General features: G+C 36.5%; 1 protein-coding gene across 2 annotated transcripts; it reads left to right on the top strand.

The window, feature by feature from the left end:
* Positions 1–110: 110 nt before the first annotated feature.
* Positions 111–26599, top strand: sar1b (secretion associated, Ras related GTPase 1B). 2 transcript variants are annotated; one of them, XM_027152803.2, is made up of 7 exons: positions 111–204; positions 11480–11554; positions 13529–13648; positions 21135–21200; positions 21314–21417; positions 25663–25794; positions 25942–26599. In XM_027152803.2, the coding sequence occupies exons 2-7, from the start codon at positions 11497–11499 to the stop codon at positions 26056–26058; spliced, it is 597 nt and encodes a 198-aa protein (XP_027008604.1). In that variant the 5' UTR covers positions 111–204; positions 11480–11496; the 3' UTR covers positions 26059–26599. The 2 variants fall into 2 exon arrangements, with proteins under 2 accessions (XP_027008604.1, XP_027008603.1); XM_027152802.2 differs by lacking the exon at positions 111–204 and adding an exon at positions 517–694.
* Positions 26600–27974: the final 1375 nt, after the last annotated feature.

The following is a 27974-nucleotide window of genomic DNA, read 5'->3' as shown; positions in this document are numbered from 1 at the left end:
TGTAGGTATATTAAATGTTGAAAATAGTATTTGCAAACAATAATCGGCTTTTTCCCCCCCTTTTCTTTCGCAGTTTTATCCATCACTACGTGTCTACAGTGGGTATACACGTGGCATTTCCGGTTCTAATGTGTACAAGCGTACTGGAAACACACACAGTTTTTGTTGAAAGTCCGAAGAACGTCTGAATTAACAAAACATTAGGTAAATATAAATATAATTATTATTATTTCAATATATGCAAATCAATATACAGCGGATATATCAATGCGTTCGCTTCCTTTTGAATTAATGCACTTAAAAAATTCTGTCACATTGTAGACAAAACGTATTATATTAACTTACAAGATAGCCACACAAAAATATCACACACATTTTTTGACAAGCACAAAAAATAATAGTAAAGTATTACCAAATTGCTATTTCCATAATTCAGTTCCTATTTGTACTATGTTTTTTTCGGACACCCAGATATCGTTGCGTACGATGTACCTCCCGGAAGGCTTGAATGGTAACACTAATAGGAAGCGCCTAGGCGGGACATGGCCATTGCAAGTTAGCCATTGCTGTGTGTCGTGGCTGTGTTAGTAATACGCAAAAGTGGCGAAGAAAATATTTATTACGGTCATTCGAATTAACAGGACGAATTTTCCGACTTCAGAGTATAACAGTCGTCTCTACATATAGATAGGAGGTATGTTTTTATGTGTTCGACTGATATTTTATTTAACATGGTGAGCAATACTGGTTGGTTCATTCAACTTTGCTGCTTACAAGCATAGCTTATTGAACTTGGTGTTATACAAACTTTAATCAAGAGCTGTACCATCGGTTACTATCACAGTAACTGAAGTTCTCATTGTGTATACTGTGGTGAATATACTGTACATGTCATATACACTGCAAATGATGCTTGGAGAAATTGCAACTGAGTAAAGAATTAGATGCACGACGTCCGATATTATTTATCTTATAAATAATTTTTATATATTCTGTTTTGGTCTGTATGTCTTATGTATGGTGTTAAATAGCCGTCAATGGTTCTTTTTATTCTCCGTCGCACGAGTGACACGTAGGACACTTTTAGCTTGTGAGCAATCACTTTGCCTCGTAAATTAATTGCTTCGATTGAGCGAATAAATTATTCAGGAATCACTCCACGTATGACAATTTTGAGTTTTGCACATTGCCATCCAACCATGGGGATTCGAGCCAGAATATGTAGAATATCTGCGCAAGCGAGAAGATCCACAGGAAGCACGTAGAGAGCACATTGTGCATTAGCTGGCGAACCTCGAGCAGATGTCAGTTAATACCAGATATCTCGATTCGGCTCATTTTGTTTCATTATATATTATTATAATTATATAAAGTTTCATCTAAAGTTTAATTTCATCTTTGACGGACGATCTAGTAATACCCATTTAAGTTTTTGCTGGTTGCACCCTCGTATATGTCCATTAGATTTTAGTGTTTTATTAATGCATATAAATAGAAAGACTTTCCATATAAAAGAGAAACGACCTTGTTTAGTTACAGGAAATACAGGGATTGTACAATGGAACGGAAACACCTGGTTTTAGACCACAATAATTTTACTAGTGTAGGTGAATTGCACTGTAAGGACTGCTTTAATTTCGCTGTACTCATTGTAGTGATGGTAAAAGAATCTTAAATCTTGTATGGTGTAGGACTGCCTTTTGTAGCCAGTACAGCATCAGTTTGTCTTGGGAATGACAGATGCAAGTCCTGCACAGTGCCCAGATGGATTTAAGCTATTCCTCTTGCAGAACAGTGGCCAGGGCTCTACCTGAAAATGTTTTCTGACTTTTTCAACAAATCACACTGTCACCAGTCTTGCTGTGTGTATTGGTGCATTATCACCCTGATAAACTTTCAGGGTGCAAGGTTTAAACCAGGGGTGTCAAACATATGGCCCGCGGGCTGGAACCGGCCCACCAGGAAGTTCAGTCTGGCCCGGGGGATAAATCTGCAGTATGAAAAAAAAAATTATTTTCATTTTTGGCGGAATTGCCAGCAGATGGTGGTACTGAGCTTCAGGGTCTAAGTGGCGTTTTAGTCAATAACTCCTGAGCTAAACGCTGTTACTACACAAATAACACCTCTTTTCTATCGTAGTAATGTAGAGAGGCAGCTACAACTGCGTTTTGCTAGTAACAGCGTTTAGCTCAGGAGTTATTGACTCAGGGAAACTCCAATCTGTGAATATGCGGCCAACTTCCCGCTCCTTCAGTTCTCTCCAGCGCTGGAAAGCTGATCCTATATTAACATGGGTCCTACTTCTTGCCTTATCGTAAGCCTTTCTTCGCTTTCTTTCTTTGTTTTTATCCGCCAAGTCAATGTTAAAACCGCTTTCTGCTAATGTTACACATGCGCACTGAACACTCTCTCTGCTCATATTGACAAGACTCAAGCCTCTTTCTGCTCATTGGCCACACGTTTGTTTTGATTTTTGTTTGGTGGCCCAATGCAGTTTTCTGAAGCATTGCTCAAGTATCGGAGACTCCACCTTTACATGAGCATCTAAAATTGGCTTCTACTCAGGACATAATACCTGATATTGATTCACTTGTGCGGGCTAAAAGATGCCAAGTTTCAGGGGCAAATTGATAAAATACATTTGTTTACTTTAAAAAACATACATACTTTCATATAAATTAACAATTTTTAAAAAGATTATCTTTTTAAAACAGCTGCCACTTAAGATTTTAAGTGTGTGGAGTCAATTCATGTATTCAGAATTGCTTCCCGGAATTGGAAATTGGATTTTAAACAGTTTCTATATTTTGATTTTTGATTTATGTTAACATGTAGGACAGTGTTTTTAAGTTCCACAAACCTGTGACTAAATGTTTTGTGCCATTGTACAATAACTGTGTTCAGTTTTTATGCATAATGCGCTTAAATGTTAAACTGGGTAAAAGTGTTTTTGAGAAATTGCACACACTACTTAGGTTGTTCATAATATATTTTTTAAAAGGACAATTCATTTAATATAAAGATTTTTATAATTTACTTCTTCTTTGCACTAATACAAAGAAAAAAGTGGACTATGTAATTTTGCTATGCGTTTACTGGTCTGGCTCCCTTGAGATCAGATTAAGCTGTATGCGGCCCCCAGACCAAAATGAGTTTGACACCCCTGGTTTAAACCATTGGATGCACATGTTCTTCCAGAATGGCATGGTCATCTTTGGCAGTGACACACCCATCTAGCACAAGTAGTGGACCTATGGAATGCCATGATAGTGAAACATCAGCTATTACTGATTCACCCCATGCTTCTCTCTAGCACACAACATTCTGGGTGGGAGTTAATACCATAACTTTCCCAAATCAGAATCAGGTTTATTGGTCGGGTGTGTTGACACTCACAAGGAATTTGGTTCCAGCTGTTTGTGACCCTATACTATACATAAACTAAACTAAACACTATACTATACATTTAGCTTGGCCTATACAAGACAGGACAAAACAGACTATACAAGACAATACAGAAGATGAGATACAATATAGACAGTATGAGTATTAAAGAGGAATACAGAATATGACAGATCAGTTATGTACAAAAAGTGTGAGAGTGCATGGTAGTGCAAATATCAGTATTGTGCAATATTATGTTTTTGTATAATATAAAGCAGCAGTAGTGTGTGTAACATATACGGATGATGTGATGACTGACAGTTCTGATAATGCAGTACTTATAGCTATGAAGCAGGGAACATAATTATGGTGAGTTATTAATCAGAGTGATTAGGGGCCTGTGGAAAGAAACTGTTCCTGTGTCTGGCAGTTTTAATAAACAAAGTTCTGTAGCACCTGCCAGCAGGGAGGAGCTGAAAGACATTGTGTCAAGGGTGTGAAGGGTCAGTAGTAGGGCTGGGCGATATGGCTGAAAACTGTATATTGATAAAAAAAAAACACGATATCAGTGTTTCATATCGGTCGATATCTATCTTTTTTTATGACCCATTTAAAATAAGGACCAGGAGAAAAATATATTAAATTTAAACATTTTTATTTTAAACTTAACATTCCTCTAATCATAATCCCCTCAGTTATTAAGACAGAAATGTCAACAACCAGGAAAACTCAAATAATTCAAACTCAAAAAGTCACAATGAACACTTAACGATTATCTCTTAACATTTAAAGGCAGGGTCTCTCATTTTTGAGAATTGCTTCAAAAATCTGAGTCGGGCCAATAATAAACAAAAATCAAAACAAACTTGTAGCCAATGAGCAGAAAGGGGCGGGGCTTGTCAATATGCGGCGGAGAGAGTGTTCAGTGTGCATGTGTGACATTAACAGAAAGCGGTTTTAGCATTGACATAGGGGATAAAAACCAAGAAAGGAAGCGAAGAAAGGCTTACGATAAGGCAAGAAGTAGGACATGTTAATATAGGATCAGCTTTCCAGCACTGGAGAGAACTGAAGGAGCGGGAAGTTGGCCGCATATTCACAGATTGGTGGTTCCCGAGTCAATAACTCCGGAGCTAAATGCTGTTACTACACAAATACAACCACATTTTGCTAGTAACAGCGTTTAGCTCAGGAGTTATTGACGGGATGGCGAGGCACTTTTTTCCTTCTCAATAGGTGAGTAACGTTGGTTTTGCTTTGTTTCACAGAACTAATATATGCACTGTAAGAAAAGATACACCATATCTACTCAATAAAAATGAGGCAACAGATTACAAGCAATATTATTAATTAAATGAGACCATTAATATTTATCCATTTAATGAGTAGATTTGAATAGAAAACAGTACAGAATTAATTATGATCTAAACAAAAATATTGAGTAGATTTGAAAAAGAATTTCCCTAATGTGTAAATAGTACTAATAAAAATTAATTTAATTCTACATATCATAATTGAGTAATCATCTACATTAATCTGCACATTGATCTGAATTTAATCAATGCAATTAATTAAATCTAAATATTCCTTTCTTATGAATAATATAGCCCAGAAAGTACAGAACTTAAATACTCAAATAAGAATTTTATTAACAATTTTATTCACTTTTGTGCTTTAGCCACATTGTAGCATATCATTGTACACTGCAACTACAGTCTCATTTTCAAGCCAGAAGTTTGCTCACGCATTTCAAACCAGAACTTTGAAAAGGACAAAATACTGATACTCCATAATGGCATGTGCCAAAACATAAATAATAAAAGTGCAAATTGAACAGAGTAAAATACATTTGTACTTTGAACGTACAACAATTGAAATGTCACGATATTCGTAGGACAAAACAGCGCTTACAAACATAGCACTTTCAAATGTGCAATTCTCAAGCTCTGTAGAAGATGAACATTGTGTAGCACAAAAGTCTACACTGCAATACAGTCTCATTTCAAGCCTAAAGTTTGCTCTTGAGGGACTGGACTTTGTTTGAAAGCTTTGAATCATCCAGTTCTAAGAAAAGATAGTGGAACACCTCAAAGGTGTACTTCAGCTGTCTGGGTTAATCGAGATTCAGCGCGTAGGTCAAGCCAAGAAGGACAGAGCAAGCCCTTGCAATATCTCCAAGTCCTGTGATGACTTCCACGCTCTCTATGATGATCCCAATGTTCTTTGGGCTGTTGCTTGTAGAAGCTCCAGGCTTTGGGGTCACAGTAATGGCCATTATGACTTGTTCAATTTCCTCCAAGTTCCCAGTGTCCTGCAACATGAAATTGTTATTGTCTTAGTATAAAACTGTCAAATATATTGCAAGCATATCACATTGACTTCACGTGGATTTAGCCAAGTTAACTTCACATTTGCAAGTTGCAATAAAACAGTGAAACAACAGAGAGAAGTTACGTTACCTGTCTCGGGAAGACGATCTCCACACACGAGTAGTAAAGCCAACGGAAATGCGCCAAGTGCCGTCTGAAATATAAGATGCTTTTCCAGCGATAACCCCAAATATTGCTCTTTATGGAACCTTAAAATAAAACCCAATGTACTCATTTACGCAATTTCATAAAAACGTACGGAGGATATGATATTAACACGCAAAAGACCTAGGAACCATGATAGTGAAAATGCTAACCCACATCCTTCAAAATAAAAGTTTGACTTCGATACATAAGAATTCTTCCAAAATGTATGATGCTGTGTTCATATTATAGCATAACATCACACTATAGCCTTCCAACACAAGCTAACTTTGTGTTGCTGCTGAGTCTCTTTTTCTGTGATAACTCATTTTATATTGTAATATACCGCTACATGCGTTCTTCTTACTAGTCCAGTGATAACAAAAGAAGTTTTCTTACCTAAGTCAACCAGTTTTTTGCAAATTTTGCAAGATGAGCAATGTGGAAGAAAATGAATATTCACTGTCTGTAGCCTACTCTCTTCAAATGTGTTGTAGGCCTGCTGCATTTTTTTTTTTTTTTTTTTTTTTAAAGGCGCATTTTGACAGGAAGTGCTTTTCAATTAAAATTTGCCTGATTACATTAATTTAAGTTCACTCAATATTCTCTCCATTTGGGATTAGATAAATATAATGTTTAACTTTTATTTAACTGCAATTGGTAGTTTATTCCAAACATTTTTATTTGAAATTTAAATATTTGCCTCAAAATCAAAAACACAATTATATTGAATACATTTTAACCAAAAACATTAATTAAAATCTACATGACCACAGAATCATTTCTTACAGTTTGCCGTCCTTTTCATGAGTATGCTTGTGTGTCATTTTTGCTTGTTTGTTTATCTGCAATCGTATTGTTCTTCCCTTCAGCTATGATAGACACATTTCTTTCCATTATTTGCCAGGGTTACGTATGTATGTGTGGGCAGAGCTGGCAATACAGGGGAGGGACCCATTTGGGTTAGGGACGTGTTTGTTTTGGAGATTTCAAATGAAACCCTGCCTTTAAGGTGCAAAATGAAAGAAAATGTAAGAAATGGTTAATAAAGTGTAATAAAATTGTGCAAACTGTTAAATATAAACATAGAGAAACCTGAGAATTTAGTGCTATTGCATAATTTGCAGACGACATTGGTCTGACTATGGTCAGACTTATAATATCCAAAAAACTGCCATACTGGCAAGCTGACTTTTCCTCTTTTATTTACAATTTCCAGCAACCAAGAAAATTGTAAATAAATGAGGAAGTGTCAGCTCGACATGATTCTGTTGGCGTGTCACTCCTTACGTTGCTAGGTTACCAGAGACTGAGTGCCTTTGTTAACGCAACCAAACTTGCGATACATTTTATATTTTTTTAATTATTGGTGTTGCAAATCGATGGTTATTTCTTTTTATTTAAAATGTTTTTGTCCCTGGCATATGAATTATATTTTTTTTATATAATTTAATAATAAAAACATGCGTATTCACATTTCAAGATAGGATAGGATGGCACCCTGCCAAATGGCAAAAATTATTCAGGAATGGTGTAAGAAACATGACAAACATTGGCCTCCAAATTCCCCTGATCTGAAGAACTTGCATCCACTTGCAACTTGGATGGTAGAGGAAAAAACTAACAAAAAAGATCTTTACTATCACATTGGCTATGAGCATATGCAGTAGAATAGCTTTTGATTCAGGGAGAGCACACATCTGGGTGAAAATATACTCATGTCTTAATTTGAATTTTGTTAAAATCAGTAACAGTACCTTTCAGGTGAGAGTGGCAAATCAGCCAACTTTAAGGAGTGTACTGCACCAGTTTTCCTAAAATTGAAATAGACCTATCAAGGGTATCAGTACTTAGAGAAACAGAACCTGTTACAAAAAAATTGTTCATACAAAGTACTCTTTTACACCATGGACAAATATTTTGGGACTAAAACTGCCTGAGCGAAAATTACACTTTTAGATTATCAGCAGCAATTTTCTGTATCAATGCTTTGCAAATGAAAATCAGGTGACATGTAGCCAAGCTGTAGAAACAAACACACTCTTGTTTTCAAAGCGTTTTGCTGTTGTATTAATTTCATTTCAGTTTACAAATCTGTTATTTAAATTGTCATTATTTGTTCAAGATGAAATTTGCTGCTGAGGGAGAAATCCTGTTGGGGTTTCACCTGCAGTTACAACCTTCTCTGACCTGTAACCTGTGAGTCAGAAGGCAAAATAATTGTACTTGGCACTGTACAGCTCCTCTTTGGCTTAGTGCATAGTGTTTAGTGGTGTCACTGTTCTTTAAAGAAATTTTCCATCAATTGATTCCTTAACAGATTTTAAATATATTTCCTTTAAACTCTTATAAATCAAATTCCGTCTTTATACTGCACACTTCCTTACTCTATACTGCACACTTCCTTACTCAAAAAAAAAAATAAAGCACCAAATGTTTGGTAGAAGCTATGCTTTCTACACGAACTATGATTTACAGCAACACAGTGAAAAGAGAACAGTTTTATGAGATTCAAATGCTTATGCTTTTTTATGAGATTTGATGCTTTCAAAAATGTACAAAGTAGTAGAATACACTGTGCTGGGACAGGACAAAAGATGCTCTTGAGTAAAGGGTCTCAGTTTGTGAGTTTCTCCGCTCTTTTAATGCTGCCTCATTCCTAGTTGGTAAACAGGTGGAGCTAGGAGCAATCAGCTACCTGCTAGAGTGAATGACTGGGATTAGCCAGAAAGTAACAGAGAGGAAGAAAAATACAGGGAAGAACACACCACAGTACTCCACAACAACATGTGTAAATGACACTAAAGCACACACAATAATAAAGATATATGTCTCTGGACACCACATGAATGCCAGTACACAAGGTTTCCCAGAACATAACTCTGCAGCTTGCCTTCTCATAGTGCATCCCAGGTGCTGTGTCTTTCCCAGATATGTGATGCACATGTACCTGGCTATCCAGGTACAAAGAAAGAAATTGAAGAAAGGCTTACGATAAGGCAAGAAGCAGGACCCGTGTTAATATAGGATCAGCTTTCCAGGGCTGGAGAGAACTGAAGGAGCGGGAAGTTGGCCACATATTCACAGCTTGGAGTTTCCAGAGTCAATAACTCCTGAACTAAATGCTGTTACTACACAAATAACACCTCTTTTCTGTCGTATTAATGTAGAGAGGCAGCTACAACTGTGTTTTGCTAGTAACAGCATTTAGCTCAGGAGTTACTGACTCTGGAAATTCGAATCTCTGAATATGCGCTCGCCAATATGGCAGTTTTTTGGATATTATAAGTCTGACCGTAGTCAGACCGATGTAGTCTGCAAATTATGCAATAGCACTAAACTTGCACTAAATTCTCAGGTTTCTCTGTTTATATTTAACACTTTGCACTATTTTATTACACTTTATTAAACATTTCTTACATTTTCTTTCATTTTGCACCTTACATGTTAAGAGATCATTGTTAAGTGTTCATTGTAATGTCAATGAGCAAAGAGAAGAAACAACAGGAGAAAATGACAGAAAATGTCCAAGTTTTGGGACACTATTAGCACGTCTACTTTCAGCAGCAGGAAACATTTCTTCAAAGCGTAGGGCAAGCCTCAATTCTGAGCATGCTGATACTGTACCTTTTTTCGTTGCAATCACATGCTCCTTTAAAGACTTTTAAAGCATACACGTTGAGAGAGAGAGAGAGAGAGAGAGAGAGAGAGAGAGAGAGACTATTATATTCTGATTAATATATATATGTATATGCTTAAAGCACTTGGTGTGACACCACGCATGGCCTCTAGGTCCAAGTTCCTGTCCATGTTTTTTGCCTCTTAAATACCACAAAGCATTCCAAAGTTGCATGACTTTAAAGGCAATATTTTTGTATTATTATTATTATTATTATTATAATTACTATTTATTTTAATGTATGCCTTAGTTTTGATACTTTAAAAAAGTAATTTGAAATAATTTATTTTTTTGTATTTGCATCTCAGAAAATGGTTCATTTAAAACCCAGCACTTTAATGTACTTAATTCTTCTCAGTCAACTTTGTCATTGTTCACAGTACAAGTACAGACAGAGAAACAATGGGTATCTAAATGTTTATTTTTGATAGAAAATATTGTTGTATGCATTGCATAATATGGATTTAAAAAATAAAAGTTCATTTTTCTAAAAAAGGAAACCAATTAGTTGTTCATTTTAAGAGACCTGTCTTATTTTCACTTGTATGTTTAATATTGCTCTTTAATTAAGCAAAAATATATTTTATCCGATTAATCGATGAAATTTTATTAATCGATGAAATTTTTGGTAGAATACATGATTACTAAAATATTCGATAGCTACAGCCCTAATTATAAGTCTACAAAAAATACTTGAATAGTTAAACTTCAAGTGTGATTAGAGTAAGAATAAATTGAGTTACTTTTTCATATTTCTGCAGGTTTTATATTTCAAACAATGTTACTGTAGTGTATCAGGTTTGTTTTTCATATTACAGATGTATCTCAGTTTACCTCAGTTTTATTTATGGTTACAAAACACTGCACATATTTTAAGACTTTATTCACCAGAAGGTGAACAGCTAGTGAACTTCCTAGCACTAAACTCAGGAGTTACTGACTCTGGAAATTCGAATCTCTGAATATGCGCTCGCCAATATGGCAGTTTTTTGGATATTATAAGTCTGACCGTAGTCAGACCGATGTAGTCTGCAAATTATGCAATAGCACTAAACTTGCACTAAATTCTCAGGTTTCTCTGTTTATATTTAACACTTTGCACTATTTTATTACACTTTATTAAGCATTTCTTACAATTTTTTTCATTTTGCACCTTAAATGTTAAGAGATAATTCTTAAGTGTTCATTGTGACTTTAGACTTATCTTTACATTTTATTTATTTGAGTTTTCCTGGTTGTTGACATTTCTGTCTTAATAACTGAAGGGATTATGATAAGAGGAAGGTTAAACTTAAAATAAAAATGTTTAAATGTAATATATTTTTCTCCTGGTCCTTATTTTAAATGGGTCATAAGAAAGTTCAATATATATATCGAAATCGACCGATATGAAACACTGATATCGTGATACAGTTTTCGGCCATATCGCCCAGCCCTACTCAGGAATTTAAAAATAGGTATGTATACGTACATTTTGCTGTAAGATGTATCAAGTATTTACTGCAGAAGTTTAATTACAGAAAAATTCTCTCTATAAAAACAATCTCTTTTGTGGTTAGTAGCAAGTCCATCATGCTTCAAAAAGGCTGAAAGATTATTTGTCTTCTTTACAATGTCTGATATAATGGCAGTAAGAGAATCATCCAAAGTGCAGCTGTGTTTCAAAAGAAGTTCCAGTCCATTCACTATTTTGTGAATATTTATCATTAAAATTCTATTTGGATATGAAAAACCATAACTTGTAAATGAAAATGCACATGGTAATATGTGATTTTGCAATTTACAATTAGTTTTGAAAATTGTCTGGAGAATAACGTTTTTACTCCTTTTTGAAACGAGAAAATCTGAAAATAAATTCATGCTCAAGTTGTTTGTTGTATTTTTTCTTCCTCTCTCTTTTTAGATTGACCCGGTCTGGATATGTCCTTCATATTTGATTGGATTTATAGTGGTTTTAGTAATGTACTGCAGTTTCTTGGTAAGACCCTCTTTGAATGTATATTTTAAAAATAGCGTAGATGTCTTTGAGTTTTTCCTACAGTGGGGCTCGAAAGTTTGGGCACCCCAGGTAAAAATTTGTATTAATGTGCATAAAGAAGCCAAGAAAAGATGGAAAAATCTCCAAAAGGCATCAAATTACAGATTAGAAATTTTTTTCCATCATTTACACTTTCAAAATAACAGAAAACAAAAAAAGTTGTCTGCAAAAGTTGGGGCACGCTGCAGAGTTTATAGCATGCACCGCCCCCTTTGGCAAGTATTACAGCTTGTAAACGCTTTTTGGAGCCAGCCAAGAGTCGTTCAATTCTTGTTTGATGTATCTTCACCCATTCTTCCTTACAAAAGTCTTCCAGTTTGAGATTTCTGGGCTGTCAGTCACGCACTGCTCTTTTAAGGTCTGTCCATAGATTTTCAATTATGTTGAGGTCAGGAGATCGTGAAGGCCATGGCAAAACCTCCAGTTTATGCCTCTTGATGTAATCCACCGTGGATTTTGAGTTGTGTTTAGGATCATTATCCATTTGTAGAAGCCATCCTCTCTTTAACTACAGCTTCTTCACAGATGGCATCAAGTTAGCGTAGAAAACATTTGCTGAAATTTTATTGAATCCATTTATCCTTCTACTCCCTGTGCCACTGGCTGCAATACAACCCCAAAGCATGATTGATCCACTTCAATGTTTAACAGTTGGACAGAGATTCTTTTAATTCTGCGCCCTTTCTTCTCCAAACGTACCTTTGCTCATTCCGGACAAAAAGTTGTATTTTAACCGCAACGGTCCACAGAACTTGTTTCCAAAATGCATCAGGCTTGTCTAGATGTTCATTTGCAAACGCTGATTTTTGTGGTGAGGACATAGAAGAGGTTTTCTTCTGATGACCATATTTGTATAAGTATCTCTTTATAGTGGAATGGTGTCCCACAACTCCAGTGTCTGCCAGATCTTTCTGGAGGGATTGTGCAGTCAAACGTGGGTTTTGACTGTTCTTTGCTATCTTCTTATAGCCTTCTCCTCCTTGTGAGCGTCAACTATTTTCAGTTTCAGTTTTCTAGACAACTGCTTAGAAGAACCCATGGTGCTGATTGTTGGGGCAAGGTCAGATAAGTCTGGGCATTTAAAACCTTTGAGATTGACATCACCTGGTTCTTCCAGATGATGATTGAGAACAATCCATGACACTGTCAGGTCTCAGCTATTCAAAGGGGGCTATAAACTCTGCAGGGTGCCCAAGACTTTTGTAAGGAAGAATGGGTGAAGATACATCAAACAAGAATCGAAAGGCTCTGGCGGGCTACAAAAAGCGTTTACAAGCTGTAATACTTGCCAAAGGGGGCGGTGCATGCTATAAACTCTGCAGGGCACCCCAACTTTTGCAGACAGCTTTTTTTTTGTTTTCTTTTATTTTGAAAGTTTAAATAACGGAAATAAAATCTAACTTTTTTGACATATTATAAGAATGTATAATCTGCAATTTGATGCCTTTTGGGGATTTCTTGGCTTCTTTATGCATATTAATACAAATTTTTACCTGGGATGCCCAAACTTTCGAGCCCCACTGTAACTATTAACTGTTACATTAATTTGGAGTTTTTTTTATTAAGTTCAACATTTTGTGGCTTTTGGTTTTGTTTTTCCTGTTCTGACAGCTATCATTAACATGCAGTAATAATAGGTTGTAATGGTTGCAGAGCTGTGCCTAATTTATTTGCAAACATTTTCAATATTTGATGGAAAGGTACAGCATCCATATTAGATTAGGAGTTTTATATAGACGTTGTACATCAATTTGGATTTCTTTGCATTGTATGAACTGCTCACAGGGAAGTTGGCAGATAATGCAATTGCTTGACTTGGGTATTGTAGGATGCATTTGTTATGAATACCAAAATGTACATGGAGATGATAAGTCAGTAGAGACTTTTTCTGAAAAACTGTTCTTATTCTTTTAGGACTGTATAAAAAATCTGGTAAACTAGTATTTCTTGGTCTGGACAATGCTGGCAAGACCACACTACTGCATATGCTTAAAGATGATCGACTGGGGCAACATGTGCCAACATTACATCCAAGTGAGTTCTGTCAACCAAATAAATAAAGATGTACAGTTATTTACATTAACCTCAATATTCACTATTTGTTTTTTATATGTTAAAAACTAAAAAGGTCAGAAATATTAGGCAAAAAAATTCAGATGTTCACATTAATATCAGCAACAAGTTAGTATTTGACAATGGCACTGAATATTCTGTGGTGAATATATTTTATTGTCATTTCAACCGTATATAGTTGTTGCAGTACATAGTGAAATGAGAAAATGATTCTCCAGGACCATGGCGCTACATAAAACAAAGGAGCTAAGGACTTAAGTAAGTTAGTCCTAGCCACATAAAGTGCATCTGTGCAACCTGGTACAAACGGTGCAAGACAAGACAAGACAGACAGACAGTGCAAGACTGTCTTACCAGTGTAAGTACTGTATGTTCATTCAATATTGCGTGTGCAGAAATACTGGAATGAACACAGTATTATAGCAGCAGTTGCATGAGTTAAAGTATTGTGCAAAACAGCAATCAACTGAAATGTGAAACCATGTGCAAAGAGCAAAAAGACAGTGTGCAAAACAGCAGTAAACAGTTTGATGGATGTATAATGGAAGAGTGTGTAATTGGTGTAGGTCTGTGCAGTCCATACAGTTGATATGTGTGTGTTGTGCTCAGTACAGTTCTGTTCAGTTTTTGAGAGGTCTGATGGCTTGTGGAAAGAAAATGTAAGAAGCAGTCTGGTTCTGAGGGCCCGAATGCTTTGGTACCTTTTTCTAGACGGCAGCAGGGAGAAGAGTGTGTGTGAGGGGTGTGTGGGGTCATCCACGATGCTAACACGATATGGTTTAGTAACCTCTAACCAATATGCAGATTACACCAACTTTGTTCAGTGTCTGGGGTTGATCATCTCTTAATCCAAGGGTTTTATTTTACTCACAATTTAGTTTTTTTGATTGACAGCCAAATCACCTTGCCATGCTATTGAATTTATTATACATCAGTTTGAAAAATGAAACATTTTATACAACAGCATGCCCCTCACATCTCACAAAAACGCATACAGTGGTGTGGAAAAGTGTTGGCCCCCTTCTTGATTTTTTTTTTTTTTTTTTTTTTTTTGCATGTTTGCCACACTTTAATATTTACATTTGTTTGATGACCTGAAACATTAGTCAAAGATAACACAAGTAAACACAACATGCAGTTTTTAATATTAAGGGAAAACAAAATCCAAACCCGCATGGCCCTGTGCAATTGACCCCAACCCTGTGATTTATTATTTTGTATCATACTTGTTACTGTCAGAACCTGTTACTGAGCCCTTGCAGTGGAATTGCTGGATAGAAATGATAAGACTTGATTCATCTTATGGGAAGTGGTAGCTCAGTGATTAAGGTGTTGGACTAATGAAAATAAAAAGTACCTTTTACCATGGCAGGTTTTTGTGATGTAAAAGACTTAAACGAAGAAAAATTTTGTCAGGACATTTTAATCTTTATTTTGAAATTGCAAGCTTTTTAATAAAGTAAAAATAAACCAATAAAAATCCTTTTTAGGGGCTAAAGGATAAAAAGAAACATGTATAACTAGATTTGTAAAGTTCGTCGCGACAAACTTTGATGTTGGCTTTGATGGTGCTAGTATTCGCAAAGGCTGGTGCTTTTTGGAGGCGGGTGGACAGAAAGATTGTGAAAGCTACTGGACCGCTAGGGTGCCAATACTTTTGGAGGTGAGCGGACATGAGCATGTGACATCTGACATCCGACATTGTGCGGGGCTACATGTGACGTCACATGGTGTCGAGTGACGTCACCTGAATACCCGGTGGGGTGCCAATACTTTTGGCAAAAAGTGGCTACTGAGGGTTTGGACATTTCATGTCAATACTGCAGTCATTATGGGATTCTACTTATTATTATACTGCATAGAACAGTACATGCAATTCATAATGTGTGTGTGAGAGCTTAGAGGACTTTTTGGAATTCCCTATTCAAGTCTATGGGATGTTCGATCGTCGACTACGGGAAAACCGAAAATTCCGTCGGAACTCCGGAATAAAAATTTCGCCTGGAGTCCTAAAGTCCTAAAGAACCTGTCCGAGCTCGGTGTAAATCGCTCGAAAACCTGCCGAATTTCAAACCTCAGAAGTTTAGAATGGAAGTCTATGGGAAAAAAGGCCACTTTGAGCTTCCGTACTGGGAATGCTGGAATTCCGTTCGCTTAGAAAAATAGAAGCAACAAACTTCAGACCAGGGTCTACGACATATCCGAATTTGGTGCATGTGGCTCGAACGCCCTAGGCCGCATTTTTTAAAATAAATTTTTGTCTAAGAATAATAATAATAATAATAATAATAATAATAATAATAATAAGCTTATAACGGAAATCAGAATGTTGGCTTCTACAAAGCCAACATCATAAGCTTATAACGGAAATCGGAATGTTGGCTTCTACAAAGCCAACATAATAATAATAATAAGCTTATAACGGAAATTAGAATGTTGGCTTCTACACAGCCAGCATAATAATAATAAGCTTATAACGGAAATCAGAATGTTGGCTTCTACAAAGCCGACATAATAATAAGCTTATAACGTAAATCAGAATGTTGGCTTCTACAAAGCCAACATAATAAACTGGTTGCATACGTGCTTACATCCATGAAGCACCTTCAGATTTTATCACAGCATTTAATCAATAAAGTTAATCAATAAATCAGTTTGGCACAAACCTACATTGGATGTATTGAATACATTTGATGTATTTTTTTTTTTTTACAGTTTTGGGTGGGTTTTGTTAGTAAAAGAAAATAAAAAGAATTAGGGAGATGAAAAGAAGAATTTGGGAGATGAAATTGCATGTAGAAAGCAACCAGTACTTGCCAGAAATTCTTTTAATGTTGCTGTTAGGCCTCTTGGCAGCCTTCCCAATTTCCCAAGAATTTCGTCCTGGTCTTCTCATCAATTTTTATGGGATTCCCTCTTTTTAGAAATGTCACTTTTACCATATTTTCTCAACATGTTAATAGTCTTAACAGTGTTCCATGGTATGTTCAACCTCATGTATATTTTTGTAACCTCTTCTTTTCGTGTTCTAATGTTTATCAAACGATTGCAAACACAACACCGTTTTATGCAATAAACACCACAGTTTATTCTATAGACACTATGCACTTTGAAGAGATTAGTTTACAGCTGAAGGATTGAAGTTCGTTGTGTTTTGGGGTCAGAACATTTCATAAACTACAGTATATTGTACAGTATATGTGCAACAATATATAGGAATGAACACTTATTACAATACCTCATATAACAACCTCTATTATATTAAGTTGTGCAAAACAGAAATTGACCGAATGTGCAAGACATCATGTGCAAAGATTGCAAAAAGTCTGTGGCAAACAGCATGTAAACAGTTTGATATGAGCGTTGCTGTAAACATGGATATTGAATGAGTGAACTGTGTGGATCTGCACCAAATACACTGTGTGTGTCTGAGTTCGGTTCAGTTCAGTTGTTAAGGAGTCTGATAGCTAAAGTATTCATTTATGGAACAACCTGGTCATTTAATATATTCAGGTGTCTGATAATTTTTTCGGCATGTAGCATTGCTGAACCTAGACCTGACCAAGTGAATCAGCCCCAGCTCATTAGGCACTAGTCATGATGGATGCAACACTTCATCCATCTCTCTTCTAACCTTTGGGTTCCCATCACTTTGGATCTGCTAAATCTAGACTCATCAAACCACATGACCTTTTTATCCATTCCTCCAGAGTCTAATCGTTTTTTTCTAGCAAACTGAAGCATTTTTTCAAATTAGCCTCACTGAGAAGTGGTTTCCTCGATACACATATTTTTACTTGAAATCCCTTGTTCTCTTCACGTTGTGCGTGTTTGATTTCACCAAACCTTTGTGATGTCGGAGCATTTTTTTCTGACTCCATTTCTTCTTTGAAGATGATGGTTCACAACTATCCTGCCAGGTTTTAATAATGCGTTGGACATTTCCTAACCCAGGAATCTCCTTAATTGTTTTATTTGCTTGATACAGAACAGTAATTTGAACCTTCAGTAGTGACTCACGTTTTGACAGGCTGAACACAGACACAGGAAACAATTTAGTGTGAAAACTATGTCCACAATTTCCATGTCCACAAATCCTGTGAATGTATGAATGAGAAGGTACTGTATCATGTTCAGTTAACTGAGACATCTTATTCACTGCTGTAATTATGCAATGGAAGACAATTACCGATTTGCTTAATTTTTTTTCCGGGTGATGTTTTTTGGCCAAGAAAAACAAAACCTTTTGGTACATTTACCAAAAGTATTAATATTAGTGGAGTGCACTATATATTTGTAAGAAACTGTAAAGTATGGGTATGGATAACACTATTGATTTTGTTAATTTTGTTGCCCTGTGGTTATTTGCTGCATGTGATTTAATGTACATGGATGCTTTGCATTTTATAGCATCTTGTATTATGTGGAGCTATGTGTATGTTATCCAGTCATGGGTTACATGACTGTGGGCTGGTTCCGACTGTATGGGATCAGTTGGTCCCGTGGAGCCCATTTTTCTTTACTCTACAGACTGATTGGAGCCCCCTGCTGTTCACCGTGCTGACTCACGACTGTGCGGCAATGCACAGATCAAACCACATCAAGTTTTCTCGATGACGAGACCGTGGTGGGTCTCATCAGCAAGAACGACGGGTCAGCATACAGAGCCGAGGTGCAACAGCTTACTGCCTAGTGTAGAGCCAACAACCTGTCTCTAAATGTTTATAAAACTAAAGAGATGGTTGTTGACTTCAGGAGAGCACAGAACATTGATGGATCACCAGTAGAGATCGTCAAGCGCACCAAATTTCAGCAGCATCTCTACTTCTTACGAAGGCTGAGAAAGGCACATCTCCCTCCCCCACATCCTGACTACATTCTACAGAGGGACCATTGAGAGCATTCTGAGCAGCTGCATCACTGTCTGGTTTGGGAACTGCACCGTCATGTTTGAAAGACCCTGCAGCGAATAGTGAGGACAGCTGAGAAGATCATTGGAGTCTCTCTTCCCTCTTCATGGACATTTACACCATTTACCAGGTACTGAAGCATTCGGGTTACGACCAGACTTGTAACAGTTTCTTTCCACAAGATATCAGAGTCCTCAGTAACTGAACTGAACTGTACCAAGAATAATACACACACACACGCACACACACACAATCGTGTGCACTCTACTGACCTACACCAAATACACACTCTTTCATCCATGTCTGCAGCACCACCATATCAAACTGTTTATATGCTGTTTCTGCACACTGTTTTTGCTCTTTGCAGATGCTGTCTTTCACATTTCAGTTGATTGGTGTTTTGCACAATACATTACAATACCTCATTTAACTGCTGCTATAATACAAATGTGTTCATTCCAGTATTTCTGCACATGCATATTGATTGACATACAGTATTTACACTGGTTTTTACACAGTATTTACACTTATGTATTGTCTTTTGTGAAATGTCTTGTATTTTTGTTTGCACTGTCTTTTGCACATTATGTAGCTAGAACTACTAACTTAATTTCTGTCTTTGTTTTATGTAGCACCATGGTCCGGGAGAAATGTTGTCTGATTTCACAAATGTACAAGTGTACTGCAACAGCTATATATGGTTGAAATTACAATAAATGCTTCTTCACTTGATGTATAGCCCAAATATTTAATTGGCCTTGCCATTCCAGAGTAGAGTGGAATATGTGTTCCAGAGTGCCCTGTGGAACAAAAAATTGCTTTGTAAATCAGATACACAGTACACACTCACATGTGTGCACAGGCGCTCCTAAATAATGGTTGGCACTCATAATTCTGCCCACAGTGCAGGCTTAAATCAAGTCACTATGTGTATGCAAATATTGTTAAAATGCTTTATTGGCTCTCTATCATGGCAGACTAAATATTCCCAGATGCACACATATTAGTACATGTTCATTTTTAGCCAGAAGGGAAAGCAACTCACATTTTGCTGGAGAAAATAGATTCTTAACAAACAAAAGATTGTAAAGTACAGTATCTTGCTTCTATTAAGTGTATTTTCTGGTACAAAAATATGTATGTACCTTTCTCTGAGATCTGCAGATTTCAGGAAGCACAACTACACACCAAACCGGGAAAGTGCAATGGGCTTACAAGAAACTGGGAAAAGAGTATACTGACCCCTACTTGTACTGAATCATGAAAGCTATCATCTTAGGGATTACATCCTCCCCTGGATGTGCCCACTCTATGTGAGGGCTGTGGCTGCATACTTGGTCTGGTTTTGGGGGAATATTAGTTGAGGATATTTGGCCTATTAGAAGTTTTCCATGTCCACAGACCTTTCTGATATTTTGTTGGTTTGATGTGACCGAACACACAGAAGCTGCCAAACAGGCTTACCAGATTTTCTAAATTCTTTTTCCTAGTTATTCAAACATCATAAAAACATGTAATTCAGTATTGGAGGTAAAACTGTGTCCCAATTTTACCAAGGAAGGAAAATATTATTTGTTAGTCAAACTTCTTCAGTATATGATGTACATCTTTCCATTGTATCATGTATTTGGTTATATTTTTAATAATTAAGGAAGCTTGTTGGAAGATTCAAAATGTCATAGTTAACGTGAATTCCGGAAAAGTTTATTGAACGTTATTAGGCGCTTATTAAATTTAAATTAAATGAAAACTAAAATACTTTCAAATCACACGAGCCAATATTTTATTCACAATAGAATATAGATACCACACGTTTTAAACTGAGAAATTTTACATTTTTATCCACTAAATGAGCTCATTTCAATTTTAATGCCTGCTACAGGTCTCAAAAAAGTTGGAACGGGGGAAATAAATGGCTGAAAAAACATGAAATTTGGGAAATATTCAGGAGAACATCTAGCAACTAATTAAGTATAGCTATAAAAAGGATGTCTTAGAGAGTCTCCAAACTGTGAAAGAGTGCATAAAAAAGATTATGGAATACTTTGAAAACAAGGTTCATCAACATCAAATTGCAAAGGCTTTGTAGATCTCATCATCTACAGTGCATTACAGTGCATAACATCATCAAAAGATTCAGAAAAACTGGGGAAATCTCTGTGCATGAGGAACAAGACTGAAGACCTTTGTTGGATGGGACCAAATTCCAACACCAAAACTCCAGAAAGCTATAACCTTGATGCCAACACATCTTCAAACTGTTTTGAAAAGTAGAAGAGATGCTACGCCATGGTAAAATATTGGCTCATGTGAAAATTCTTTTTGTTTTCATTTTATTCAAATTTAAACACCCCAACTTTTCCTGAATGTGGGTTGTAGATCAGTGAATTTAAGTGAATCAAGTGAATTTAACCAGATTATCACTTCATTACTATATCGTATGCTATCCAAACTTGTGCTAAATTGGTTGTTGATTATGATGATGATGATTATTCCATGGCTTTAAGAAACAAGTATCTTTGCATTTTGTCCCTTAGCTTCAGAAGAGTTGACGATTGCTGGTATGACCTTTACCACCTTTGACCTTGGTGGACATGCACAGGGCAAGTAGATTTTCTTGTGGCATGACGTACTTCATTCTTCATATACATGTGTGTGTATATAAATGCATCTTTGACAAATTACACAAATAAATCATCTTTAATTTGTTTCTCAGCTCGAAGAGTGTGGAAAAACTACCTTCCTGCAATCAATGGCATTGTCTTTCTTGTTGATTGTGTGGACCACCCAAGACTGGCTGAATCCAAAACAGAACTTGATGTGAGTCCCCATCCAATGTTTCTCCTCTAAACCCGTCATATCACCCTAAACTTCTGCTTAGCAGAATTGTGGACAAATCTAAAAAAAAATTATATAAAGGCAAGCAGAATTGTGGACAAACGGAAAATGTCTATACATGTAAAAACATTAATGTGGGCAATTTGTAGAGGTTAAAGGCCTTATGTTTTACAATTAAGCAAATACAAGAGAAACCATGGGTTGTAGGGGCTGAAGTGATGTTTAATATGAAGTGTGGTTATGATTTCTGACCTAACATCTTATTCTTATGCAATACCATGAAATAACTTTATACTGACAAAATATATAGCAACGTTATAAAAAAATTATTCTTAAAATCTGATCTATTGTATGAAGGTTTATAATTTATATAAATTTTTATATAACTTTAAGTAATTACTAAAATTTACTAGAATTTGAATTCAGTTAATAGTTGTTACTTTTCTTTTGTATCTATCATGCTAATTAGGCAGCTGCAATTGTCAGATTTGACACCAAACCAGGTTTTTAATTCTGCCATATTAGACCTGAATGTATTGGAAAAACTCAGAGCACATTGAATGCTGTAGTATCTGGACATATGTTAATTTTGATCTATTTGAAATTGGACTACTGTTGGTCGAAGAAGAAGAGAAGGGAGTAGGGTTCCTAGAAAGAGAGAGAAGAAGAAAGGCAGGAGTATAGGTCTGAGAATAGGGACTCTTAATGTTGGTACAATGACTGGGAATGGTAGAACGCTGCCAGACATAATGGAGAAAAGGAGGGTAGATATACTGTGTGCAGAAGACCAGGTGGAAGGAGAGCAAACTATGTAGTATTGGAGGGGGATACAAACTGTTTTATTATAGTGTGGATAGGAAGAGAAATGGGGTAGGAGTACTCTGAAGGATGAGTTTGTGAGGAATGTTTTAGAGGTGAAAAGTGTAGGACGGGGTAATCAGTTTCAAGTTAGAAATTGAAGGTTGAATGTCATCAGTGGTTATTCTCGACAAGTAGGCTGTGAGTTTGAAGAGAAGGAGTGATTCTGGAGTGAGGTGATAGATAGTATTCCCAGATGGGAGAGAGTAGTATTTGGAGCAGGCTTCAACGGGCATGTTGGTGAGGGGAACAGAGGTGATGAGGAGGTGATGGGCAGGTTTGGTGTTAAGGAAAGGAACCTAGAAGGACAGATGGTGTTAGACTTTGCTAATTGAATAGAAATGGCTGTAGTTAACACTTATTTCCAGAAGAGAGAGAGGAGCATAAAGTTACATTATAAGACTGGCGGTCAGAGTACGCAGGTCAAATAAAGTCTATGTAGACGAGGCAATCTGCGAGACATTAGTGACTGAAAGCTGGTGGAAGGAGAGAGTGTAGACAGACAGCATTGGATGGTGATGTCACTTTGGGTGATCAGGAAGAGCTTCCAGATGACTAGGAAACTACAGCAGATGTGATTAGAGAGACAGGTAGGAGGTTGCTAGGTGTGTCATCTAGAACGAGAAAAGAAGATAAGAACAAGCATTCATGGAGGACAGCATTCTTAGGAAAAGGCCATCTAAAAAAAGTGGGACGTAGAAAGGACCGAAGAAAAGACATGATAGGAAGGCAAGAAAGACTTGTATTGATTAGTGAGACAGAGAGATAGAGATGGCAAGTTAATGCAACAGATAAGGGTGATTAAAGATACAGATGAAAAGGTGCTAAGAGCCAAGGAGAATTTGCAGAGAAGATGGAGGGAGTATTTTGAAGAGCTAATGAATCAGGAAAATGAGAGCGAAAGACGAGGGGAAGAGGTGAATATTTTAGAGCAGGAAATAGCAAAGATTAGAAAGGATGAGGTGAGGAAGGCTCTGAGGCAACGCAAGAGTGCAAAATCTGATGAGGTGTGGAAGTGTCTAGGAAAGACAGAAGTGGAGTTTCTGTCTAGATTGTTCATCAGGATTTTAGAGAGTGAGAAGATGCCTGAGGAACGGAGGAGAAGTGTTCTGGTGACGATCTTCAAGAACAAGGGTGATATATAAAGATGTAAAGTCGAAGAGCTACATAATGAAGCGTAGTGGAAGATGGGCTAAAAAAGGAAGTTGATATTTGTGATCAGCAGTATGGCTTCATGCCAGGAAAGGAGTATGATAGTAGTAAGATCAGGTCAGACAGAGAAGTTCAAGGTGGAGATGAGGCTACATCAAGGATCAGCTCTGAGTCACTTCTTGTTTGCTATAGTGATGGACAGGTTGACAGATGAAGTCAGATAGGAATCTCTGTTGACTGTTTGGAAATAAGAGGAATGATAGTCAGTTGTAGTCAGAATAGTCAGTTTAAGTCAGAATGCATTTGTTTAAACGAGATGGAGGAAGTAGAACAGTGAAGTTACAGTGGTCTGAGGTCAAGATGGTGCAGGAGTTTAAGTATTTGGGTTCAACCATCCAGTGTGATGGTGAGTGTGGAAAAGAGGTGAAGAGGTGGGTGCAGGCGGGTTGTAGTGGGTGCTCACGCAACCACTTTTTTCCAGAGCAACCTGTATTTGTCTCAAAGTTGTGTGTGTTTTTTTCTTTGCATCCTGATCAATTCTTCTGGCAGTAGTGGGTGAAATCTTTCTTGGTCTACCTGACTGGCTTAGTATCCACAGAACCTCTTATTTTACACCTTTTTATCAGAGTTTGAACAGTAATGACTGCCATTTTCAAGTGTTGAAATATCGTCTATCCATTTCTTGCTTTATAAAGTTCAACTACCTTATTATGTAGGTCATTTGGCTGCTCTTTTGTTTTCCCCATGGTGCAGAATCCAGCCAAGTCAGTGCATCACCTCATGAGCCGAGAAATTCCTTGACTACTTATAAAGACACAAATTACAATTACGATGAGTCACAGGTGTGGAAATTTCCATTTAATAGGCATTTAAACCTCTGAGTGTTTTTAATGTTGCCAAACATTCAAAGATATGTAAACTTTTGATCAGGGTTGTTTAGGTGGTTTTAGGTATCATTAGTCATATTTTCACAATGTTTTACAATGTCTTTCAGGGTATGCATACTTTTGCATAAATACATACATGCATACATACAGAGGAGTGGATGACTTATGTCCAAGGGTGCAATAGGTATCATAAAAAGGAATATATAGTCTATATATGAGTGTATGAACAATGTACAGTGGCAAAGACATTCCATGACATTCATAAAACTTATTGCTTGGCCCAGGTCTTAAGCGGCCTTCACACTGCACACGACAAACGACGGCTGATAAACCCGAAGTCAATTATCTCCTATGGAGAGTCACAAAGGGGCTGCGTGAGGTGCCGACCATCTGCGGATCCGTAATTTTCGGATCCGTTTTGAGCGCTGGATCCGTTAAAAAATTTGAACTTGTGTGACTACACCGCATCCGATATGCCGACCGGATGTGATGTATTCCGATGTTGTCCAATCAGGTTCGTGTGCGTGAGGTGATGATATTAATACTTTAGTAATTTTTAAACTTTATCAAAAACAATCTTTTTGTTTTAAATACATTGTTATTGATAAAAAAAAAAGTAATAAATTATTAATATTTATATTGTATTATTTTTAATGTTGTGTCCATGTTTCCTCAAAAATGATTCGCAGTTTTTCTGGATTTATTGTTGTATTGGTTGGTTGTATTTACTCCTTCATTAATTCATTCATTCATTCACCATGATAAATGGAGGGAGAATACAGGCTCTTGCTTTTTCTCTCCTTTACTGGAGACGCAAAAGAAATATTGCAAATCAGTGTGGATAAAACACTACCTGACTCAGAGAAAAAGCCTCGGCGAGTACCACCATTTAGTGCAAGAGTAATGAAGATTTTCGTGGTTATTTTCGGATGTCAGGAGGATTAGCTTCTCTCCCATGTTGGAGTCTACACAATCATATTGCACATTCCGTGTGACTGTCACTAGGGGTGAAATCCGGCAGTTGTTTCCGTTTGTTGTGTACGGTGTGAAGGCGGCTTTAGACTGGCCACTCAGCATCTAGCCTAGGACTACAGTTGTTTACAAGATACTGTATTTGCAGACAGCCAACAGGGCACTGCCAAAAACTGCGCAGGTAATGCTAATAGAGCTGCCATACTATTATCAGTAAACAGTGGTGATATGGAGATACATATTTAGTTGCTGTGTTAAGCAACTTTTGAAAATGTGGCATATCAGTATAAATTATGAAATTTATGGATACCCATTATGAAGCAAATCTCACGTATTTTATTGTGCATTCCTACAACAGGCACTACTGACAGATGAAACTATTGGAAATGTGCCTATCTTGATTCTTGGTAATAAGATTGATAAGCCAGAGGCCATAAGTGAGGAGAAACTACGTGAGAAGTTTGGACTGTATGGTCAGACAACTGGCAAGGTAAGACAAGCCTTTTGCACATTATTTACATGTTTCTGATAATTGCTTAGAGGATGATCAGATTTGCTGCTTACATTTTAAGAATCTACTCAGCTACTGCCAAAATGAAATGATATAGGCTGCTTATCTTGTTTGCTCTTTCTCTAGGGTAATATTCCCCTGAAAGAGCTGAATACCAGACCACTAGAAGTGTTCATGTGCAGTGTGCTAAAGAGAGAGGGATATGGGGAAGGCTTCCGCTGGCTTTCACAATACATCGATTAGAGGCCTTTCTACAAGGAGCTGCACCAGGAACTGCCTAACCAAATTCAAACTTATGTTCAGTTCTTTTTCAGCCTGCTATCACTCTCCAAAAGAAAACAGCAGTAGTCACTCAGTACAACCTAATTTAAATAAACATTATCAGTGTCTCCATTTGCAAGCCAAATAGATGACTTTGTTTTGTTTTTTGTTTGTTTGATTTTTTATTTTTTTTTTAATTCTGGATGTGTGAAATCTGTAACTTGTGGAATGAAAACAAATAATTTGAATGTTATTGGCACCACTTTGTTTAAGAAACTGTTTGAGATGTTTAATAATATGTTTGCAACCATTGGGACATTTTTAGTTTTAATAGGATACATCTTTGGGATTTTGTGAGAAAATCGTTGCTTTCAAGATTTTGCATAATTGCAGAATTATACAAAAAAAAATGGGGCTGCCAATACCCTTAAAATTATTTGCTTTCATACCACACACAGTCATTTTGAATGGTGTGGCTTTTTTATTTAACAAAACAAAAAATAAAATCTTGTAATCTCTTGTACAGCTCTACTCTCCCACACACAAAAAGTGGTGCCATGAAATGAACACTGAAATTCTCATTTAGTGTCTTTCGATCTGTTGTCCTTTTATCCAACTGTTGATCTCAACCCCAGATATCTTCAGTGTTAAGCAAACACAAAAGACTGTAAGAACTGTACATCTACTATCCATAAACTACACTATATCCAGTATGTAACATAATGGGTGTATTTGAATATCATATGGATTTTAATCCGTGGTTTCGAGTTATTGATTTTACTAATATGTACATCAAAAGCTAAAATACCAAGTATCACCAAACAATATATAAAAAAACTGCAAAAAAGGGCTACCCACATGACATTTTGAACAGTTTAGAGATGCCTCTTTGTCATTTTAAGGAGGCACAATCCCACTTTATTTCTATTCTTCCTTTGTATACTGCTTGTCATTCCATAAGCTGATGCATGTAATGGAGAAACATTAATATATATATATATATATATATATAAAATGGCAAATCCTTTCACGAACATTGTTTTTTTTAAGACATGGATAATTACTAATACATAAAATTAGTAACTAATAATATAGGCACATAGATTGAGAACATCTTAGAAAAAAAATAGCAGGAGATCCTTAGCTATTTTAGTACTTTATTTTTAAAATGGTTCTACACACTGAGATCACTGGTTTCACACATTGAGCTGCTGTTGCATGCTCTATTAAATTATGTTCTAAAAACAACCGGCTTTTAAATGAACTATTATGAGAAGCTGTTGCAAACTGTACACATATTATTGTCAAATTAATTCCATGTTAACTAATAAAATGTAGCTGCTATCTCTCTAACAAGTTAGCTGTTTAGCTAGCATAGCTATGTTTCCGTTTCTAAAATTTATATATATATATATATATATATATATATATATATATATATATATATATATATATATATATATATACACATATACATATATATATATAATCGCTATTCCAAATGAGCAAGCCGGAGGCAACAGCAGGAGGAGGGAGCCTATCCTCATTTGGGTGACACTGGACAGGAAATGATAATTTATAATATTATAATGATTATAATAGTGTAGCCGAGGGCTCCTGAGAAACTAATCAGCACAAACTGATTACAAACTAGGTCAAATGTAATCATTGGTCTGGACTGATGTTCCCAATCTGGGAAACAGCATCTCCCTCAAGACTGTGTTCTCAGTCCACTGCTGTTTCTCTGTTGACTCATGACTGTGCAGCTAACAGCCTGTTGTAGAGCCAACAAACTGACTTTGAACAGTGACAAAACAAGAGATAGTTGTTGACTTCAGCAGTGTAAAGAGTGACCACTTTCCACTGAAAATTGAAGGAGTGAAGACCGTCCTTGGTGT

The sequence above is a fragment of the Tachysurus fulvidraco genome, chromosome 21 (assembly GCF_022655615.1).
Source record: "Tachysurus fulvidraco isolate hzauxx_2018 chromosome 21, HZAU_PFXX_2.0, whole genome shotgun sequence".
In the NCBI taxonomy this organism is placed as follows: domain Eukaryota; kingdom Metazoa; phylum Chordata; class Actinopteri; order Siluriformes; family Bagridae; genus Tachysurus; species Tachysurus fulvidraco.
This window is presented reverse-complemented; position numbering and strand designations above follow the sequence as displayed.

Excerpts from the sequence above, each read along its gene's own strand:
- sar1b (XM_027152803.2), top strand. The coding sequence starts at position 11,497 with ATGTCCTTCATATTTGATTGGATTTATAGTGGTTTTAGTAATGTACTG. Across the intron at positions 21,201-21,313 it reads CCTTGGTGGACATGCACAGG|CTCGAAGAGTGTGGAAAAAC; the intron begins GCAAGTAGATTT and ends TTTGTTTCTCAG. Across the intron at positions 21,418-25,662 it reads AATCCAAAACAGAACTTGAT|GCACTACTGACAGATGAAAC; the intron begins GTGAGTCCCCAT and ends TTCCTACAACAG.